Consider the following 21,523-nt stretch of genomic DNA (forward strand, 5'->3'; position numbering starts at 1 on the left):
AACCCACTCATGAATAAGTTTGCTAGATCTGCCATTTTTTAAAATCACTTAATTAGGACAATTCAAAGAAAATGTCTTTTCTTTTAGATCTGCAAACACTTATAAAACATGTGCAAGCCCTATAATATTTTTTATTTCAAGCAGCTGTTGGGCACAATCTAGACCATGCGCAGCAATAGCCAGATTGTTTTACAAGCAGATCAGCCCACCCAGCTCTAAAAAGCACTCTCTCACACCCAAGGCTTATACAAAATAAAACAAGAATATTATGTGAAAGTCTATGCAAAAAATACACTGTGATTTTCAAATATGTTTCCAGCTATTAATATTTAATAGGTGAGAAGATCTGATAAGAAAAATCAGGGCAATGCTGTTGGGGAGTTTCCAAGTCAAATACTTGAACTGATTAGAGCAGTATACTGCCTGGTTAAAGCTTTTAGTCAAAATATGAAGCTAAAGTGTTCTACTTATCCATAAAGTAGGGGGCCAAGCAAAAGGCCCAAAAGTGGTATAAACCCTGGTTTACTGAAGTACCTAGCTTTGGTGCTTAATGTAGGAGCCTGTTTTCCTCTAGCTCTCCACAGGGCCAGTGTCAAGAGAGAGCACCTAAATCAGGTTGACGAATAAGACACCACTAAGTGTGAAAATAATACATGAAGAATGCATAACATTGCCTAAGGCTCTAAGACATTTACAGAATGAGGAAGGATAACATGACCCAGACTAATTTTATTACAGTGAGTTCTTCTGTTCACTAAAAAAATAACATACTTCAAACATGTCAGTCCTGAAATGTTCCATTATTCAATTGGTGTGTACTGAATGATGCAGATGAAAAGCATATGCACAGCTCTAAAACATAACGTCATTTTCATAACCAGCTTATTCTTTCTTTTATTTTAATGCTGATGGCTTTCCAAATGTGCTATATCCTATCTACACACACTTCTAGAGATAAAGTCTCCTCTCCACATAGATCACAAAGACTGCAACAAAAAAGAAATGATGAAAGGAGAGGGATAAGTCCAAAAACTGCACACACAAACCCATCGATTGTCTCCAGATGATTAGCTAGGCCAGATTAGCTATCTGATTTATGGAAATCATAACTGTGGGTTTCAAAGAGGGATGTGCTCAGGAAAAGACCAATAATACAGCTCAGAGCTAAAGGAGAGCATCCCAGTCATGATAAAGGCAGGCAGAAAGACTTTATGGAGAGACCGGGACAAAAAGAAGGCTGACAGATCAGAATGACAACAGAATAAAAAGACAACAGAAGTTAAGGAGGTAAGGAGACAACTTTTAAAGGCCTTGAAGGAATGGTGTTTGAAAGAAACAAAGAGTGAATAGAGGGATTAAAAAACAGCATTATCAATCTAACAGACAAGACAGAAAATGTCAGCTTTCATCATTTGAACAGACTTGATCCAAACAGAAAGCCAGGCGAAGACATTGCAAAAGTCAAGGTGAGAGTCAAAAAAGCCTTAAATTTAGAACTATCACAAAAATGGAAATGCAGATAGACCATAGTGATAGAACTAGAATGACCATATTTCAGGGAATATCTACAAAGGATTGATGAACTGTAGAAGAAATAAAGAACCATTCTCATTTTGATAAAATGATCTTTGCCCATCCAATATACACCTCTGCACTGGAAATTATTCTGAAAATATCAAAACATGTATACATAACAACTTGGCCATCAGCAAGTTTGATATTTTAGAAACAAACAAGTCTGCATAATATCAGTGCCCTGGCCCTCAATATCAAAGGTCAGAATAAAGTATGTAGCTGAAAATGCCAGGATGTAAAGCTGTAGAAACTGTTCGAGTAATCAAAACCATTTGATAATTTCAGTGTTAAAACGATCAGGATAAATTCAGTGCCTCTAGCCTTATTAAAACACATCAAATTTTCTTGTGCCTCACACTTCCAGGTCACATTCTAAAGTCAGTATTCTTCATTCCTAACTTAGATTCTAAAACCTGAGTATGAAACATTCCTCTAGAATATGTGAAAGCACCAAAACAAAGGTCATATATAAAAAACTCCAGGTAATAACTTTTGCTGAAGCAAACATCAGTTTTCTTAAACAACACTGATAAGGTTGGCATACATCTTCTTATCTGCTTCCTCAGATCAGCCCTGCCATCCTGCCACCTCTTTTTGTTCATTAGTCAAGTAAATATCTAAATAGCGGGTAGCCGAAGTTGTGTTGTTCTGAAATGAAAGGGCTGCCTTCAGGATGCAAGGGAGAGGACATGCAATGAAATCACCACCAAATCCTTACCTTCCAATTAGCAGAAACTCCCCAAGCACTCCCAGGCGTCTCATGGCGATGAGGATCCCTCTCACTGTCATTCCCTCACAGAAACATACCACCACTCTGGCCTTGGGCAGCCTTTCACGTAGCTTCCGAAGCAGGCGGTCAAAGCTCTTTTCCCCAGCATTGCTGTAGATCTTGTCAGAGTGAGCGATGCAGAGACCTTCTTGAGCAGCCAACTCTTTGAAGGCTTCCATTCCACTTTCCCCGTAATTGCCTGTTTAAACAAAAGCTGATATTACATCACACATCTAACAAATTAAAGGGGTCTGGGATACAGAAGGGCTAGTTTTTCCTCAAAAATCAACCATCATTATCAGAAGTGAGAGCAAAGAAGGTCCATCACAGCAAATATGCTCAGGATTCAGTAGAGCAACAAGATACCACATGCTTGATCTTAACTGACCCAAGGACACCAAGTTTCTTTTCTTACATTGATTTACCAGTGGACAATAAAGGCAAAAAAGGGATGGAGAGGTAGAAAAGGAAACCAAGCGGCTCACACAGTAAGGATTAAGTTTTATTAACATTTCTATGGCAAAAATAACAGTTGTCCTATTCCAGGAAAACAGTCAAGAACCGTTTTGTATCTTGGTGATACAGTTTAACTTGTTTCTTCTCTGATCTGTTAGAAGAAATAAGAGGCACCTGCTGTTGTTTCTGACTAACAACATGTTTAGTTAAGCACTGACATTATCATCTTAGAACAGCTACAGCACATAAAATGTAGTATTTTTTAAAGCAACCCTCTTGTTATAATACTATTGGAGAGCAGTTTGAAGAGATCTTTCTACTCCTTCTACCACCCTAAGAATTTCTTATGGCAATGGTCCATGATAATGGTGTATCTTCTAGAAAACTTATCCCATTAACAGCTGGGAGTGGCACATAGAAGTAAAGAGAAGCTTATTTTCAGGTTCATCTCTCTCCAAACAGGAGAACAATCTAAGCGCCAATAGCATTGTTTCAGCCAGAGGACAAAGCACCAGAAAAGCAAAACTCGGTCAAAAGAGAAGACCAACACAGAATGGCACAAGCTGGTGGGACACGTTACCGTTTTGCTGCTTAACTTATAATAATCTTACAAAGGAAAAAAGCAGACTTCATTCTAAATCATTCTGTACCACAGGCAGTCCACGCTACTAACAGTGACTGAAAGATGGATGTAAACTTGAAGCACTCTGATTTGGTTGCATATTGAAAGTCATTTGCACTAATCTGACCGACCAGTGTGCATGACAAAAATTAGGTTTGATGTTTCTTTTTTAAGAGGAAACTTTCTATCTATGAGAGTTTCTGAGATAGCTATTCTTAACTTGGGAATATTTAAACTTTTGTTTCTGATAATAGAGAAGCTAATTTTCAAGTTCGCTTTACTTTTCTATTTATACTCTTTGGAAGCCTTAACAATTTTTACAAAACTCAAACTGTCTTCAGCTATGGAGATGGGTGAAATCATGAACTTTTTTTTTGAATAGTTCATGCCTGCCATGAGGACAGAACTTACGATGAACGTCAATCAGGCAAGGTGGATTACAAAAAAAAATGTTTATTAAGAGTAACAATAAATTGTTTGAAAAAAGAAGCATGAATGCTATTCATATTTTTAATGTTTCCTTAAGTTCAGCACTGGTTCTTGAGGGAGTAACACTGAACATGCTGACCACTTCCAGACACAGACTGGGGTGACTGAACAGGTCCAGCTACTCCCTTTACAGTGATAGTTTCGAACAGTGAATTGCAACAAGGACTTCTGAACCACACACCAGCTCAAAAGGCAAAGCTATCGGAGAAAAATGCTGCAAGGAACATTCAGGTGTTCATTATAAATCCAATGAAAGAATGCATTTTTTCCAGAAATGCAGATTTACAGCAGATCAGACATACTATGCAGTGCCATACAGTCATGGTATGATGTAGCCAAATCTGTCAGGTCTCGTGCATCCAGCTCAAAACTCACACGTCCCACTGCCTTTTCCACCAAACTGCTCTGGTTTCTCATGCATTTTTCAGTGCAGCAGCATGGCCTTTTTAGACAGTGTGTCCTAGCACCAGCTACAGTGGGCCAGTCTGCCCAGATGTACTGCAGAGGAGGACCGAGGCCAGAGCCCCACACTGCTGCAGGGAGAGGAGGGAAAGGGCTGAGCCCAGTGCGGGGCACCCTCAGGGGAGCTCTGCTAGCGGTCCCTCTTGTCACACGACCCCACGCTCGGGCACACGGCGTGCCCTTGCATGCAGGCTGCAACACACTGAGAAGGACACAGGTGGAAAGCTTTCCATGTATTTGTAGGCTATAACCTGCAGTCGCCAAGGGATTTACCCCAAGATCTGGGGCTGGGCAGTTAGCGCAGTTCTGCTTTTGTGATTTGCCTCTGTCCCTGGGCTGAAGCAGGACAGCCTCAGTACTGACTGCCATTAGCAGCCACCTTATGCTTTGGAAGCAAATTGCAACATGTTGTCCAACCTCTGTGGAGCTTTACGCAACACAGTCTCATTTGAAATCAGTAGGATTATTCGTGCAGTTAAGTGTTGCCTAGGGTGAACCAGGAGAGTAAAGTGAATCTTATTAGATGTTTAGGCAGTGCGTATTAGAAAACAAATGTAATGAGTTTCTTACCTAAATTAATATTGCCATAAATAAAAGGGTAGTATGGGATTTTTTTCATACATTCAGTACAGCGTTAACTCTGCTGTAATTAGACTTAAGATTTTCAACAAAAACAAAATTAAATCCATGTGGAACGCTTTTGCCCAGCTTGAATTTTGATGTAACAACAGCTATCTTAAATTCACACACACATGTACTAACAGTACAACAGTATACCAAAACATAAACTAAGAGGAAGTAGGATTGCTGCCTATAAATTCATTAAATGCAATAAAGATCATAGAAGGAAAAAGCTAATTAAGATCAACACTGACACAAACTCAAATAGTCAAACACAAGGCAGAAACAATCTGAGGTTGGAAATTGAAAACTTTCTAACTGTCACATGAAAAAAAAAGTAGAGAAATGGCTTTCTAATGGACATATGAAATAAAACTGATTTTTGGAATGGACCTTGGTATGGTCACAAGATCATTACATAATGTAGATATCTACAACAACCAGAGATGAGGCTTGATGACCCAGTAGGTCCTTTCAAAGTCTATTTCCTGCCTACCCCAACAAGACAGCATGCTGCACACCTTCCTCCTCAAGGGGAAAGGGTGAGGAAGAAAGCAAATATGTGACAGATGTTAGACGCATTGTTCAATGCACCCATCTACTAGGCTAAGCACAATATAAGAGCATATACAGAATAGAAAACACTAACTAATTCTGTGCAGCAGCCAAGAACATATCCATCTGTACCAGCATGCTGGGTACATCCATTTTAATCCACGCATGCAACTGCTGAAATGGGAGCATGTAGTGCAAGAAGTCTGCACGAGGTGGCAGTCAGTCAGAGTTACCACAGGATCAAGCCATGGCCTGAGGATTTCTCTTCCTTTGAAAGAGAAATTGAACAGAAGATCCAATCTTATCTGCATCTGTCCTTTTATAACCAGAATAAGCTATGAAATGCCAAAGCATTTGTTATTTTAAGGTTACCAACAACCAATTTTCGTTGTGACCTCTACCCAAGTGCTCAGTGAGCCAGTAACATATTCTGTACCCCGCAATATCAGGCTATTTTTTCTTTTTTAATGATTTTTACTTTTTGTTCTGTTTTCTTAGCTCTGCTGAACTTTATCCTATTCAGAGAACCAGATATTCTCTTTATGTTCTTCAAGCAGAGTCTGCAAAGCACTATAAATGTAAATTCTAACCCTATTACAGCTGCAATTTTACTAAGATGTTTTTTCGTGTCACAGTGCTCTCAGTGCCAAAGACAACTTTGCTTCACCACCCTAAAAATCATACATAAGGCCATTCCTGCTGCAGGTATCCATGTACCTGAAGATGCTGGTGAGAGCAGGCTAAGTGGGAATTACTCTAAGTCACTGCATTCCTATGCATTAAATATTTTAACAAAAACATTAAGATGATGTTTTAGCTTTTATATTTATATATATATATATATATATGTATGTATATAAAATCTTGATCAACAGAATAAAGGCATTTTCAGACATACACTTAGCACTGAACTAGTATAATACTTGGCTTCAAAGATCCCCAAAGTACTTCAAATATTTAGCCTCATAAATTGCTCCTGTGAGTATTACAGCCATGTCATAGTTGCTAAAGGAAGCTATGCTATTTGCTTGTGTTAACATTTCAATAGCATGGGGAGCAAAGCCCATATAAAAGGTTTATACCATTCATCTTATTATGGCAGTTTGGCAAATTTAGCCCCCATTTTCTTTGTCAAGAGAACCATTTCTTTCTCATTTATGAAATGCAGCGAATATATAGTCTCAGCAATCAGATGCTTATGAGAATCGTGGAAATTGCTTGAGGGAGGCACAGAGTGGCTGTGGATCTTTCCAAGCCACATGATGGAAAGTGCTGCATTTACAGGGGGCTTAAAACAAAATAGAGTTTCCCTCATAAATTGGTAGTAAATTTAATTCAAGAATAAAGCTTGTTTATGGGGCAGCATGAGGAAACATGGACTGCTCATACTTGTGCTACAGAAAGCAGTCTTTGACATATAGGCTAGAACCCTTTTTTTAAAGGAAAAAAAATCTTAAAGAGAAGGAAAACCATAATGGAGAAAGAGGAAGACTGAGTGTGTCTTCCCACTCTGCTTTCAAATTCAATAGAAAATAAAAGCTATCTTAGAGACCCCCTTTAGAGACAGATCTACAAAAGGTAAAAAAAATAGAGGACAGCATGTGGAAGAATGTTCCAATGCACTTAAAACAAGTAACAAAAGGCAGGAAGCAAGAGAGACTTAATCTTGCAGAGCCAGGAGCAATGCCTGCAGGTGAGGTAACTGATTCCTTGTCATTAAGGGCTTATTTGCCACATCTATTCCTCTCAACAGCAGCAGCATCCAGAGTTTAGATGAAAGGTAAAAATCCCCATACACATACCCTGCAAACACACAGCAAAAGAAGTGCACCAATAAGACAACCATCAAATCTGGCCTCACTGCAGGGTACTAGAGGCCAATTTTACCACAGGAGGTCCCCTTTTCACAAATAACAGGTCACAAACTATTCTCTATCCCATTCTTTCCTTTCTCAGCCTCAGGGTCTCTTCATTCACCTCTCCCAAGCTTGTACATTGCTAGAGGTACGGTTTGTTTCAGTGTTCAGTGTTGATTCACTGTAAAAATAGCGCTTTTCTTCAGCTAATTAGCTGCTTTTTGGCAAGGAGGGATAGAGTAAGTGGAGAACAAGAGCCTCTCCTGACATAACAGCAAGGAAAAACTGTACAAAAGCTTCCCAACTGCAAAGACAATCCACGAAGAGTGGAGCAAGGACATGATCTGATTACTATGTTAGTTCTTGACATGTTCCAGTAACTATTTCATAAAGAGTATGACAATGTTAAATATGACACTAAAGGTTCAGTTTTCAAACTAAAAGCTTTGGAGAGCTGGAAGGTTTTGGATTCCTGAATAGACATAAAATAGAAATAGAATTTTTTTAAAAAGCCAAGACAGAAATTAACATTTCTGTGCCAATTTCCTTCCTTATCACATTAAACTAATATTTCCCTGCACCAGCAGGGCATCTTTGCACAGGATCAGTTAATGAGAAAATGATTGTGTTTCCTCATCTTAATGTATTTCTTATCAATTGAATCACAATCATGTGCCCACTCTTAGTCCAAACTAGAATGAAAAAGTTTAACTTTTTTTTTTTTTAACGAGTATGCTTATAACAAGCTGGGAACACACACATATTCAGTTTGTGTGCCTCAGCTGACAGCAGTAACTTTTTAAGCCATAGTAATTCAATGACTTCTAGCCATTTGTCCACATCTTTGATCATATATATTTGTAAAATTATTTAAGAGAGTTAAAAATAAAAGCCACAATCTAAAGCTGTTCAAAGTAACAGATTGATTAAAAAAATATATAACCTGGAAGTATTGTAGAAATGGTCTGCCTATGTTATTTTCATACATCCCAATCATAAATATACTCATAAAATAATATACTCATAAAAACAGCAATACCTTCTGCTGGAGGAGTGAAAGCAGCCCCATTGGCACACAACTTCCAGGATGTTTGAGCCGATCAAACCCCATCTCTGCCAGGCTTCTCTGCAATCACGGAAAGGGCAGAGCTCAAATACTCACGTGTTTCCCCAAAATAGCTTTTTCAAGGCTAAAACTACACTGATGCCAGAAGGGGCTGCATTTTATCAGCTATGGGTTGCTCCAAAGAGGATTTGTCTTTTCCTTTTCCAGAGAATTTCAGTGAATACTCTTCACCAAACATGGACTTTGCCGTCTAAAGCCTGTAACCACACATTTCCCTTTCAGAGTTCAGATTGCAGGGCAATTGCTCACTGCCCTTTAATGATGGAGAAGGCAAGTCATTATGATTAGAAATTGAAATTGCAGTGTAAACACTCTGTGTTCTTTTAAACTATTTTGGCAAAACTCCCTGTGTTCACCACAGATTTCAAATCAACAGCACTTTAACCTGATGAAACCCAGAAGGATATGTTAAATGAATGAACTGAGTTATCTTTTGTATGCTATAGAAGAACTCTGCCATCTGTGCTTACTGCTTGTTTTTTTTTTTTTTCTCCAAAACTTAAAGCCATTCTAGAAATGTAAAAACTGAGCTGTCAAGACCAAGTTAGTCTTTTCATTTTCTTAATTCAAATAAAACTGAGGACACGGAAGAAAATAAAAACAAAACCAAAAATTGGAATTTGATTATTATTATAGTGGTAAAACTCCTAGTGTAACTTTTCAGAGAAATTGAACTGTATTTTAGCTAAAAAATCCAAATGATTTTATTAAATGTTCATCTACCTTCTGTCATTAATTACAAAGTATGCTTATTCTACCAAGAACTCACCATAGGGATGCATTATCTCAGTAAGGAAGATCCAAACTTCAGTAAAACTCTGCTACTGGATAAAGTGGTTACACTTAAGCCTTCATCCTGATTGAGGCGAGTGTGTAAACTTGAACAACTAATTGATATTCCTAACAAAAAAGCAAGCACAGGGGAAGTCATTCCTGAAGTAATGAGTACTATTGCTAAATTACACTTCCCAATATAAGTAAAACCAAAATGTGGTAAAGTGCCCTATTTGTATTTCCACCAATATCTTTTCTAAATATATTCGGAGACTACATTCAATTTTTATTTATTTTGTATATAACAAGGAGTTTTATAGATTTATTTATATTTTAATGGAACTATTTCAGCTCAAACCCTGGCTGATACAATACTTAAAACAAATTTGCTTGCTGAATTTGGTCTTTCTGTTCATGAATTATCAGTACATAGCTTCCAGTTTTCTTCAGAATGTATTAAAGTATTTTAATGATGCCTAACATTAATTTTTGGTTAGTTCCATTGATTGGCACTGGTTAGACAACAGGTCACAGGTGTTTTCCATTTCTTGATGAGACCGGATACATTAATTGCAAGAATAAAGTTTCAAAGGGAATACCCTCCTATGAATAATCTCTATTGGGTTTTTTTTTTCAAAGCTTGCTGTGAATGTTACAGTTAGTAAGCTCATTTTGAAAAATGATTACAGAAAGAATACCCAAAAGGGACACCAAAATATGAGAACTGTATTTTCTTTTCTGTTTTTTAATATGAGCAGATGTTTCAAAGAGGAGTGTGTGTGCTCGGTTTTGTCCATGCCCTTGCAGTTATGTGATTACCTTAGCTCACACTCCAGGCACGAGATTTAAAACATTGATGCCAACCCTAAGCACTTAAAAACCATACACACAAAGACCCAAATATGAACAAAGGTTGAATGTAAGGGAATGAATGAAAGTTTAAAAGATGTATTTTTATTGGCCTTCTGGTTTCTGACCCTGAAGGCACAGAGAGATTGTGGTTTTTGACCTTTCTCCACTATCTTGACAGTTAAAAATGGGTTTATTGGTTTTTGTGAACAAAGGATACTCAAAAATCGTATGTTTTCACAGGCTAAACATCATGAGATACTCTGTAAAGAGTCAGCAAGTCTATAAACATTTCCGAGTAACATACATTGCCAATGGCTTTAGGAGTTGTCTGGAAAGTACGTTAGAAATGAGATTACTTTTTGAAGTATATTTTCTACTCTTTTTCTTGTTAAAGAGAAGTTAGTAGTTGGACCCATTCCCGCCGAAGTCAAGGACTTCAGTGGTTACACTATCAGGTGTTTATTAAGTGGGCAAAATGACATATTAAATGTTACTACCTATGGCCTGTTAACATGCTTCACTGAAATTACCTTCCCAAAAAACTACTGACCTGAGCAATAACCTCAAATCCAAATGTTCATGGCCTTTCAGGTCATTCTGGTTTATACTGATTTTTAAGCACCAATACTTTCTCTTTTTGTGGGCCACAGCTCCAGATATGAATTATATCAGGTTGGGGATAGTGCCTAAGTAATAAATCTTAGTCTTTTTTCTGAAAAACAATACCTAATCATAGTTTATTCATTACCAGAGGAACTATTCATCTAAATAGAATAAAGTTCTTTTTTATTGCAAATGAGAAGATAGATTATTTTGAGGTATGCTTTATCAAATCACTGGGTATTATAACCTTATTATTCAGAGGAAAATATATCATTTCCTAATATTATCTGAACTGACTACCCTCACTCTGAACTTGTTCTTGATTTTGACTGTTTTGACCAATTATCTGTAATGAACAATCTCAGCATAGCTGGAAAAAAAAAAGCAGAATAACACAGTCAAGAATCCTGGCTCTGGGATGGATACAAAAAGAAAGCAAGCCAGAAAGGTTTAAATGTTGAGACTGAAAGCTGGAGATGACGAGCAGAAACATATTTTTAACAATTTAAGAACGGGGCTTAGGAAAAGCAAACTAAAATGCGTAAGCAAAAATAAAATTTATCTAAACAGAAGTGTTTCGGTTTCAGAGAATCAACATTTTCAAAAAGACTGAGTTTAACATTATAAATATTTTTTTCAGTAACAACCCCCCTCCAAAAAGCGTTTAGTCAAAATATTTCCCATCACCCCTAAGCTGAAGTCCCAGTTCTGCAAACACTGTCACAGATGGTAAGTTGACTACTCACAGTGATGCTTTAGAAGACTTACAGAAGAAAAGTTAAATACATAGCACAAGTGTTTGTAGAATTTGAGCCTAACAGGAAAAAAAAATCAAAACAAAAAGATCAAATTCTAATTTTGAACAGTCCTCCCATCAATAAAGTGGAGGTGAGATATTCATTTCTATCATTTCCAACTGACTTCATAATCACAAGGGTTAACACAGTATAAACGTTTAAATTGCATGATGTTAAAAGGTGTATCTGGTGCTGTTCGGTGAAACGTTTGAAATACCTTTCTCCACAGGCTACTGTAGTGTCTGCAGATGAAAAGGTGACTTAATGCCAAGAATCCAGGCAGCACTAGCACAGGAAATGAATGTAAAAGCTGGATTACCACAAGCAAAGAACAAATGATTAGTTTGCTTTGTGCAGCTCCCACAGAGGTAATATGAAAGGGTGAACTTCAGAAGGACAGACTTGTGAGACAGAAAAAACTGCGAAATGCAAGTAGAAGGACAAAGTTATAAGCCTGAAAACATGGGAGATATTGTAGACCCCTTAAAAATGCCACTTGTGAATCAAGAGCAAAACTGAATAGTTCGTGTTCTCTTTTCTGAATTACCATTAAGCTTCAGAAGCACAAACTGGTATTAACTATAAACATTAAGCTAGCCAAGACCCAAAAGAACAAAACACAACAGCAAAACTCTTTATGACAACAAACTCTAAAACTGACAGTCTTACATTCTTGACCGGTTTGCTTTCATCTCTATCCCTTTATCTCAGCATTAGGGTCAATTGGGTCCAGAATACCAAAACTAAACTACTCAGGAAAGTTAAAAATTTCAAATTAAATTCCAACCCTTCAGCCCCAGTTCTTCTCTACTGTAAAACATTACAGTTGAAAAAAACAACAAAAAACCCTGTCCAAGTAATATAAAGACCTAATGTATCAACTTAGCCACCTAAGCAACTGCTGCCAGTCCATGTAAAAATGTATCTTATCTTTTAGCACCCACTTTTCTGGAACAAGCTAAGGATTTCTATTATTTACAGTTTCTGACTTCTGAATCCTAAAAGCCGTGTGTCATTCAGGAAGTTCCTAAAGCCAGATACATCTGTTATCCTATGACTTTTTTACTAAGGTGTACCAAGGAACTTTATAGATGGGTCACCTGGGTAAATAAAGAAAAATGAACAAAAGAACGTTGCATGGTTCCCCTTGACTTTCTTCTGTTTTAAAAGAGAGATTAAGTCTTTTCTGTCCTGGGGAAAAAAAAAAAAAAAGACGAGAAAATTGCATGAAGACAAATGAGAGATGCCATCTCAGCAGGTGCTCCAGAACAATCAGATGCCTTTTACTTTATGTCCTTATGCTGTCTCTTGGCTGAGTTTTTATTTGTTCACTACTATCAATAATAAAAATTCAAGAAAAATGGAGATTAAAAATTAACAAGATCAAAACAGGGTTTCATCAAATATTCAGCTTGTTTATCTCTAATTTATTAACCATGAGGTGGGATTTTTTCCTACATTTTTATTGATTGCTTTCTTGTACACTAGAAGCTCCAAAAAAAGAATAAAAATTTTCAATGTGCATTCTCACCTTCTGCATTTGTACTTTTTACTTTCACATCAAAAATCCCTACCCCTTGCACTTTGGCAGTAAGGAAAGGTTTCTAAGAAGAATGACCTCAAGGCAACTTCGACAAAATAGAGAAATGATACAATAGTTATCTGAACTTTATAGTCAGGAACTACAAGCTCCTGTCTGCCATACTTTGGAGACTACTGGAGGCACGCAGCGTGTCTGTGCCTGTACGGCTTTACTAGGTTGCATGCCAGCATGGCCCAGTTAAAACGCCTCAGACTGACCAACTCCTGCATCCACGCTTGAGCCACAAGCCTGCTCCCGGATGCCTCCTGCATGCTCTGCTCTGGAGACCAAATCAGTGCCACCACAGGAATAACCGGCCTTTACGGCACTCCTGATATGGTTCTTCTAACATCACGTGTCATTAGGTAGATAGATGTAATATTATTACGCAGACCTATGAAAAGGTTGGTTGGAGGAGAATGAGAAGAATAACTCTTTCCTGGGTTATGTAATGGAAGAAAAGATATATTGTCAACAACACATACACAGTTCATGGAGAAAGCCAAAAACATAGTCTGTTCTCCAAGACAATATGATTTTGCATTCCCTATACTCACAGCCCTATGTTTTATATACAGTTCCTAAAGAACAGCATCTCTGTGCTCACAAGGAATACTGAGAAAACCTAGAAGCTGCTTGTCCTCAAGTTGAAATAATCTGAATCCAAGCACTTAAGAGGAAGCAAGGCCTCATTTACTGGGCCCTCAAAAAAACCTCATGCCTTGAAAGACACACTACATTAAGTGAAGAAGCCCTCTGCAGATGTCCTGCAAATTAACCACAGCCCTTCAGGGCTTGTACAGCGCTGAACACCAGGAAAGGACACAGCCCGCTTGGCCCCATCATTTCTTTTCCCACATCATGCCTAGGATCTCTCTCGCATTCAGATGGCTGACCTGGAGAAAACTGTACATTTTCCTTCTCCTTTCCACTTGCTCAGCAGGTGTTTCCAGACCTCCCGATAAGCAGCGATAGTTACAAAAGGGACACAGGCATTTCCAGTGCAAGGTCAGTGCCAGCCCTGCCTCCTCACAGCAGACTAGATTAGCAGCACCTGGCCAGGGACCAGGCAGCTCTTTGTGGGCTGCTGGGTCACCTCTGCCAGGCTCCTTTCCAGTTTATGGACACTGTAACCCACGGCTGAGAGTGAAAAGGCAGCCAAGGGGAGGGAGGTGATCTCGGACAGAGAGGGATAGCAGGGTCTGTGAAGTAGCAGGAATGCTACAATGAACAACACGTGTGAGGCTTCTCTCCTCGTGTGCATTCATGCAGAATAGGGCCTGCCAGCAAAGCTAGAATCTCTATAAAAATTACAGTGCTTGTCTGAACCTGCCTCTGATGGCTAGTGGAAAATTGGAGGAGAGAGACTGAGACTGAGCACATACTGAACATATTCAAATACAGAAGCTACTGAGAGACAAGACAAGACACTGTTCTCCAGGAACACTGTAAATAACCACTGTCAAAGTAGGCTATGAGATGGCAGACTGTGAGGCCGATTTGGGTTGCCTATCAGCCTTGGTTTTGGCACTCAACTTCCAACATAGAAGCAAGGCTCTTGTCAGAGACGCATACTGTCTATAAAAGCCGAAGAGCTACACTAGTGCAGCTGGGTCTGTTCTAGTAGTTGTGGGAATGAAGAAAAATCAGTCTGCAGATATAGCTATATGTCTAGCATCCTAGTGAGCATTTCACGCAGGATGGTTCTGTGAGGCATTTGGTTGCCCGTGCAGTTGTTCCAATACCAGGAGCTAGAGGAGCCCCACATAGGCCAGAAATTTTTGACAAGGGTCTCCATCACATGTGCAGAGGAGTGATGATGTTTTTTAAGGTGTTCTACATTTCTGCCCTGACTGAATCAATAAATGAGTATTTGGATGTCTCTGTCATCTTGTGACATTAAGAGTGATGGATCTGATCTGTGCAAACGTAGCAGAAAGACAGTGCACTAAAATACTCAAAATATTTCACTCCAGCAACTCAATAAATCTACTTTTGACAAAGAAAGCACGTACCTCACAATTCAGAGTATTAGAAAACTAGTCCCTGAAATCCTGACTGGACACCATAGATGTATGATCCAAAAGCCCTTGACATTACAAATTCCATTTTGGCATTGCATAACCTAGCATCACTGACATGCCTCTGGCATGAAATAACATAATGCTCTGTGACAAAATAGAAGCAATATACAGTGAAAAGACACTGAATCCTTCAGACACACAGAATGTATTCAGGCCACATATCATCTGCCTCTTAGGTCTAATCCAAATACAATGGACGAAATTGAAGTAGGTACCAAAACACATGTGAGTTCCAAAAATAAACAAATTTTCAGTTGCCAATTATATTGGACAATTTTCTTTTCTTTTTTCTTTTTTTTTTTTTTTTTTTTGGCAGATGGGCTGAACAGTTCATTTTCTCTTTTCTGAACTTCCACTAAGCTTCAGAAAGACCAACTGGTATTAAGCATAGGTGTTATGTTAGCCAAGTGTTAAAAGAACAAAACACAACAGCAAGGCTATTAAGGTGCATTTACAACAACAAGCTCATAAAAGGTTCATAAAAGTGTTAAATATCTGGAGAGGAGAAGAGGATCTTCTTAGAGAAAAAAATGATAACTGCACAGATCCCTGTAAATGCTGTATACCAGTGAAGTCCCACATAAACTCTCTCTCTCCAGAAAAGAATATGCAAAACTTAAGTGAAGATTTGGTGGTCCTTTGTATGAGTCTCACATAATCCCTTCCCCTCCATAGCAAGCAAGATATCAAGTTAGATTTGACAGTGGTTAGTACAGGACCAAGATTTCACCAAGAGAACATAGAAAACTAAAGTTTCCCATACTTCTGTAGAAAGAAGCTAAGGAATATTCTTAGGACATAAATAGGAGACACATAGTCACATATCACTTTGGACAGCACTGTGATGTCCTTTTTAGTCATCCTAAAATTTCCTCTTTCTCAGCTGTTTTTTTCATACAGCTGAATAGTTTGTTTGTAAGATCAGCATGGACTTGGCTGTTTGAGAAGCTGGCTGTGAAGCTGTGGCACCTTTAAGTAAAAGGAGTTTGCCTCAGAGAAGCTGTTTTGAAGAGCCCTCTCCTATTAGAGGCTGTGATTAGACTGCATTAAACAAGTGATGCTTCTAAATCTGTATGATTCTGAACAGAAACAAAATCACAGCTGCTTGGAATAGGGAAGTTGTAGGAATCTGTGAGTCTGTAATATACGGTAGCAGAGAAGCTCAGGGCCTGGGAAAAGCTTGCTTACATGCTAAAGGGGACTAGACGGTACACAGACTGTTTAGCTGTTGTATTATCAACAGTATTTCCTTGTTTCTAAAACACTGTTATATTTTCCACCATCCATGTCTTCAGCAAAAAAATGAACTCTGTTTTTCTTTAAAATGTGGTCTGAAAGCAAATTTTTCTCTATCATCTCCTTTGCAACTGTTTGGAGATTCAGAAGGAAATATTGAAATCAACCACCACTCATTTCCTCTGGTGCCATCAGGACTCAGCTCACGACTTTTCCTGGCTGTGCAGATGTAAAAGGCCAAGAGGGAAAGGAGAGAGAAGAGTCTGCTACTGGTAATTCAAAGTAGACACAAACTGCTGTCATAGATTTGAGTGCATTTCCTTTATGGCCTCAGCTCAGACCCCTCTAGGATGCTCACCCAGAGGAATAAGGAGAGATAAGAAGCTCCCTCAGACATGCAACGCGCAGAAGCTCCCATGAGCAACCAATGCCAAGCTGCTCCTCCCCGATACAGAGAGGGAACGAAAGGTGCCCATCCAGGACTGACTGGCCTGGCCTCTGTCCTTGCAATGTAATGCCTCTGCTCTAGCCTCACACTGCTTTTGCTGTTGTGTGGGGGAGGATGAGTACAAACGCAGAAGGCTGCTCTTGTAAGATCAGCCTGATGATGGGAATTAGTGGCACAACTACTGTGAGAAAGCTCATTCTTGCAAAATCTCTAGGTAACAAGGGCTTCAACATCATGGGCAAATTTTGTATAAATATATACATTTTGGGGCATTTGTTAGACTCAGACTTTTTGATGGTCATCCCTCCTTTCTAAAAACAGTGTTTGGGTAAGATTTATATTTTACGTGTATGAGATTCTGTGTCTCAGATTAATTCTGTGCTTAAAATATCAACCCACATTGCTATGGTATTGTTGAAGAAACTACAAGCTTATCATATACATCTGTAGAAGTTTTAATATAATCAGAAAAGCATATGGTTATGCATACTAACATATTACGAGAGGCTTTAGGCAGACCTCAATTTTCAGCTTTAATAACTTGACTATTTATATTCCACTGGAAAAAACTCTAAATGATATACTGAAGGCCCCAGTCTACACTAAGTTTTGAGAATGCAGGACTCAGGGACTGAATTGGGAGTTTTGTGAATATGCAAGTGCATATACAGGCACTCAGGCCTTATATTTTTGATATTTTTAAAAATATTGTTGCAACTTGTAGCTCCCCAGAGGGGTACTACTACTCCGACCTAGCAGAGTCAGAGACGGCTGCAGGCTCAGATGGCCACCCGGTCACCATTGAGCCTTGCTAGGGGATGCATGTGGGCAAGGTCAATGCAGGCAGGCGAGGAGCAAGTCTGGGCTCAGGGCTGGGCACAGGTCTGCCAGCAGCAGGGCTCCTGGCAGGCGTAGGCTACCCGACTTGGGCTTCAATGGACCCTGGCAAGCAAAGGCCTGTGGGTGCATTTCATTTGCACAGAGGTGAAGAGGTTTTGTGGCCAGGAAAGTCACAGCTGTGCAGAAGGAACATATATCAAAGCCAGAATGTGTAATCGACAAGGCATGCTCTTTGATTTTTGGGAGCCAGAATGATCTTCTGAGATAAATTGATCTCAGAATTTAATCTAAAAAATCTGAAAAAAAAACAGTGTGTGGAGTGGGAAAAACTAAGAGTGGATAAAGAAAACAGAACAGGTTACTGAACTGTGGAAAAACATCAGCTACTCCTCACTGGAGTGGAACAGCCAAGGAAAAATTACCAAGGAATCAGGAAAAGGAAATGGCCCTGCAAGAAGCTTTGGAAGCAGGTGAAGGGAAAGGTATACCACTGCATTCTTTTTCTCAACACCTAAAAGGCTTTCTTTCAGCTGATGACAATTGTTTTAGGAATTTTGCATAAGGACTGCCATTTTTAATGAACTAGTTTGCCCACCCTAATCTTAGGTCAGTGCGTTTTGAGAAATTCCAAGCTCTTGTCAACTTAAAACCAAACTTTGAAATTTTGTCCCTTTAAAAGAAGTCTTGGAAATGAGCTGGAGTGCATTTCTATGGTTTTTATTATAAAGAAGAGAGATTCAGACAAATGATTGATGATAGAATAGAGGGCTACTGGCTCATACAATGCCTCTGAGATTTCTTACAATATAGAATGCCAATATTTCCAAGACGTCTTAATGCATTTTCCTTAGCTCACAAAGAGGGCGTATCAAACCAATAAGACACGGTAAAAATGAAATGAAGAGATTAGAAAGCAAGCAAAACATGATCTGTTGAAAAATGTAAATCTCCAGCTCTGCTAGAGGTAAATTTAACCTCTTATTTCAAGATGTTATATAAGGATAATATTTTTAAGAAACCACCTAGCAGCTTGCTTACTGAAATTATTAAAAAAGGGAAAAGCAGACAAACTGCTTATTTATTGAATTAATATACAGAATTTTCTGAAATAAGTATTTATTGCATAGTCTGTAGCTAGAGGAACTGGACTTGCTGACTCTTCTTTTCCTTTGCTGACTCTTCTTTTCCTCTCTGTTCTCTGCTCCTTAACCACATTCGTTCGTTCCATTATGGACAAAAAAAAAAGCACTATCAGAAAGACAATTGACTGGCCAAGTTCTGGATGGCACTGGGACTGGTGGCATACTGTTAAGGTACCTGCCAGGGAGAATAACCTCAATCCATGGAGGTATTCACTCCTGCTGAAGTGGCTTTTCTCCCTTCTCTCCCTGATTACTAGCTAAAGGGAGCTGTGGTTGAGACTTTCCTTGAAATCACTTTCAGCCAGCAAGTATTAGAGAAGCCTCATTGTAACACCTAAAGAAAAGCTCAGGAACAGCAGAACCTTGATCAGGACTTCAATGCTGTTGATGTGATGAGTCCCACTGGGCACTTCTTAGCCACAGCATGAGATTAGGGTACCAATTAACCACAAAACAAAACACTATGGCTGACAATACATCCAAAGTACCTTGCTGAGATACCTGTGAAATATCTTGCTGGAATATCTCTGCCAGCCTTGATTTCAGCCCTGCATCACAAAAACATAGCTATGTTATAACTAAGTTTTACAAAAGAGTAACTTGCAAGAAATTGCCTCATAATAATCCATTTTCTGCTAAATCTCATCAACAGTTATAAGATAACGTTTGAATCTTCAGGAAAAAACCTCCAAATTGAGACAGAAAAGGCTGCTAACAGAAGTCATACTTTAAAATGTCACATTACACACTGCCAAGAAAAAGAGGTTAGACACTACAGTTTTCCTTGGCAACATTAATCAAACTAATTACTTCATTTTGCTAGTAAATTAAGAAGGTAGTATTTTTGCCATTTTTGTAGGTAGGTATCTGCCTATAACAGAAAGTGTTGATGGCCAAAGAAAAATGGATTTAAAAAAGAACCCCCAAATCTGAATTATCTATTTAACTAACATCATAGTGCTAGGAAAAAAATTAAAACATCACTTCCTGAATTGCATCCACTTTAGTCACATTTTGTTATAGGTGTCAACTCTGTCAGAATATCATCTGTCAAAACGAATTAGTGGAGAATTTAGTACTTCACTTTTAATGAAGAATAAGCTTGTAATGGCATTTCAATTTTCCTTCATCCTCTTGTTAGCACTTGATAAATGCTCTCTCACAAGCACTGCTGCTCTTCTGACATGTTGCCTGCACTCCAATCTAGCAAATCTAGAGAAAGCCAAAGGCAGAAAGAATTCTGGTTTGCTTAAAGATTCTTGAGATCTCTGCAAGCAATTTTAGTCTTAATGACTTATTGTAAACGAATTCATTGCTTTTTTCTCCCCTGTTGAATAATGCCTTTATTTTTGGGTGGATATCCATATTAGCAGAGATTAATGAACACAAAACAATATGTCAATAAAAAACATCTAAAGTGCTTTTGTATGCTTATATGCATATATACATATACATGTAATTGAATGTAGTAGGATGGAGTATAAACAAGAGGGGGATGAACTTTTTTGTCACTTAATTATGGGCTGCTTTGAAGAATTTTTATTTAATCATAAATGGCCTTTTGTCTTTCTTTTTGTCAAACATAGGTACATCACAAGACCGCACAGGGAGTAGTGCCTCTCTGAGCCACACCGCCAGCTATGTGTGATCTTCCAAAGCCGCACCGCAACAGCTCCTCCTAAGCAAGGAGCTCGGCTGTCTCAAAGCTTGCCCAAACCATGAGCAAAATTGCATTTTTGCCTCCAGAAAGAGGCTTGGTGAGGCTGCCCCCATGAAGGTGGAGGAAGAGCAGGTTGGGGAGAGGCTCTGGGCACAGTGCCCAGGGGACCTCCGGAGAGGCAGCCTGCTTGCTCCAGGCAGTCCTGGGACAGGCAGGATGGGAGCGCGGGCTGCTGCCAGGAGCCAGCACTCCCACAGCAGCACCTGCCGTGTCATGTGGCATCTCCTGGCCCCAGCGACACCAAGCCTGGCTAGCCAGCTGCTGGCATGGCTGGCTGGGCAGCAGAGCTGCCTCTTCCTCTGCCTCCCCCAGTCTGCCAGCTCCACCACGTCCTTCACTTCGGCGGGAACTGGCCTTGCCCTTACTGAAAGGAAATTATGCCTTTGGCTACAGTTAGTGGTACAGGAATCTGAAAGGTAATAGAGAAACATTGGAAGCTGGGAACTGCAATAAAACAAAAGAAAGAGAAGGATATGGGGAAAGGACAGTGCTGTTGGGTCACTACTAGAAGAGAGTCTGCAGAACAGGAAGAAGCAGACAATAAATATTTGTGTTCTGTACTTCAGGAAAGAGACAGATAATGTATACGTACCAGAAGATGATGACAGTGTTGATGGTGATGATGAATGGAATAATTTCCCTTCCCAGCTCAGAAGAAAATCAAGTGGCAGCTCCAAAAGGCAGGCATTTTAAAATGGATATGTTCAGATAACTTCTGAAAGAAATGGCTGAGAATCTCTCTATTAGAAATGATTTTAATAGCTGTTGGAAGTTGTAAGGTGCCAGAGGACGGCAACAAAGGCAATGCTGTGCAATACTTTAAAAGGATAAGTGAGTTGACCTGAGTAATTATAGATTAGTCAGCTTGACATCCGTTCTGGACAAAACAACTCAGGAGCTGACATGGGACTTTA

The 21,523-nt window shown here is 39.1% G+C and overlaps 1 protein-coding gene across 5 annotated transcripts in view; it reads right to left on the reverse strand.

The window, feature by feature from the left end:
- Positions 1-21,523, reverse strand: part of GRM1 (glutamate metabotropic receptor 1) — a 195,415-nt gene that overhangs the window by 153,230 nt on the left and 20,662 nt on the right. For all 5 annotated transcript variants that reach the window (XM_026100282.2, XM_064509191.1, XM_026100283.2 and 2 more), the window contains one exon: positions 2,294-2,543. In XM_026100282.2, the coding sequence (XP_025956067.1) occupies positions 2,294-2,543 (250 nt within the window). The remainder of the gene's footprint in view (positions 1-2,293; positions 2,544-21,523) is intronic.

This window comes from Dromaius novaehollandiae, chromosome 3, assembly GCF_036370855.1.
Source record: "Dromaius novaehollandiae isolate bDroNov1 chromosome 3, bDroNov1.hap1, whole genome shotgun sequence".
Taxonomy (NCBI): domain Eukaryota; kingdom Metazoa; phylum Chordata; class Aves; order Casuariiformes; family Dromaiidae; genus Dromaius; species Dromaius novaehollandiae.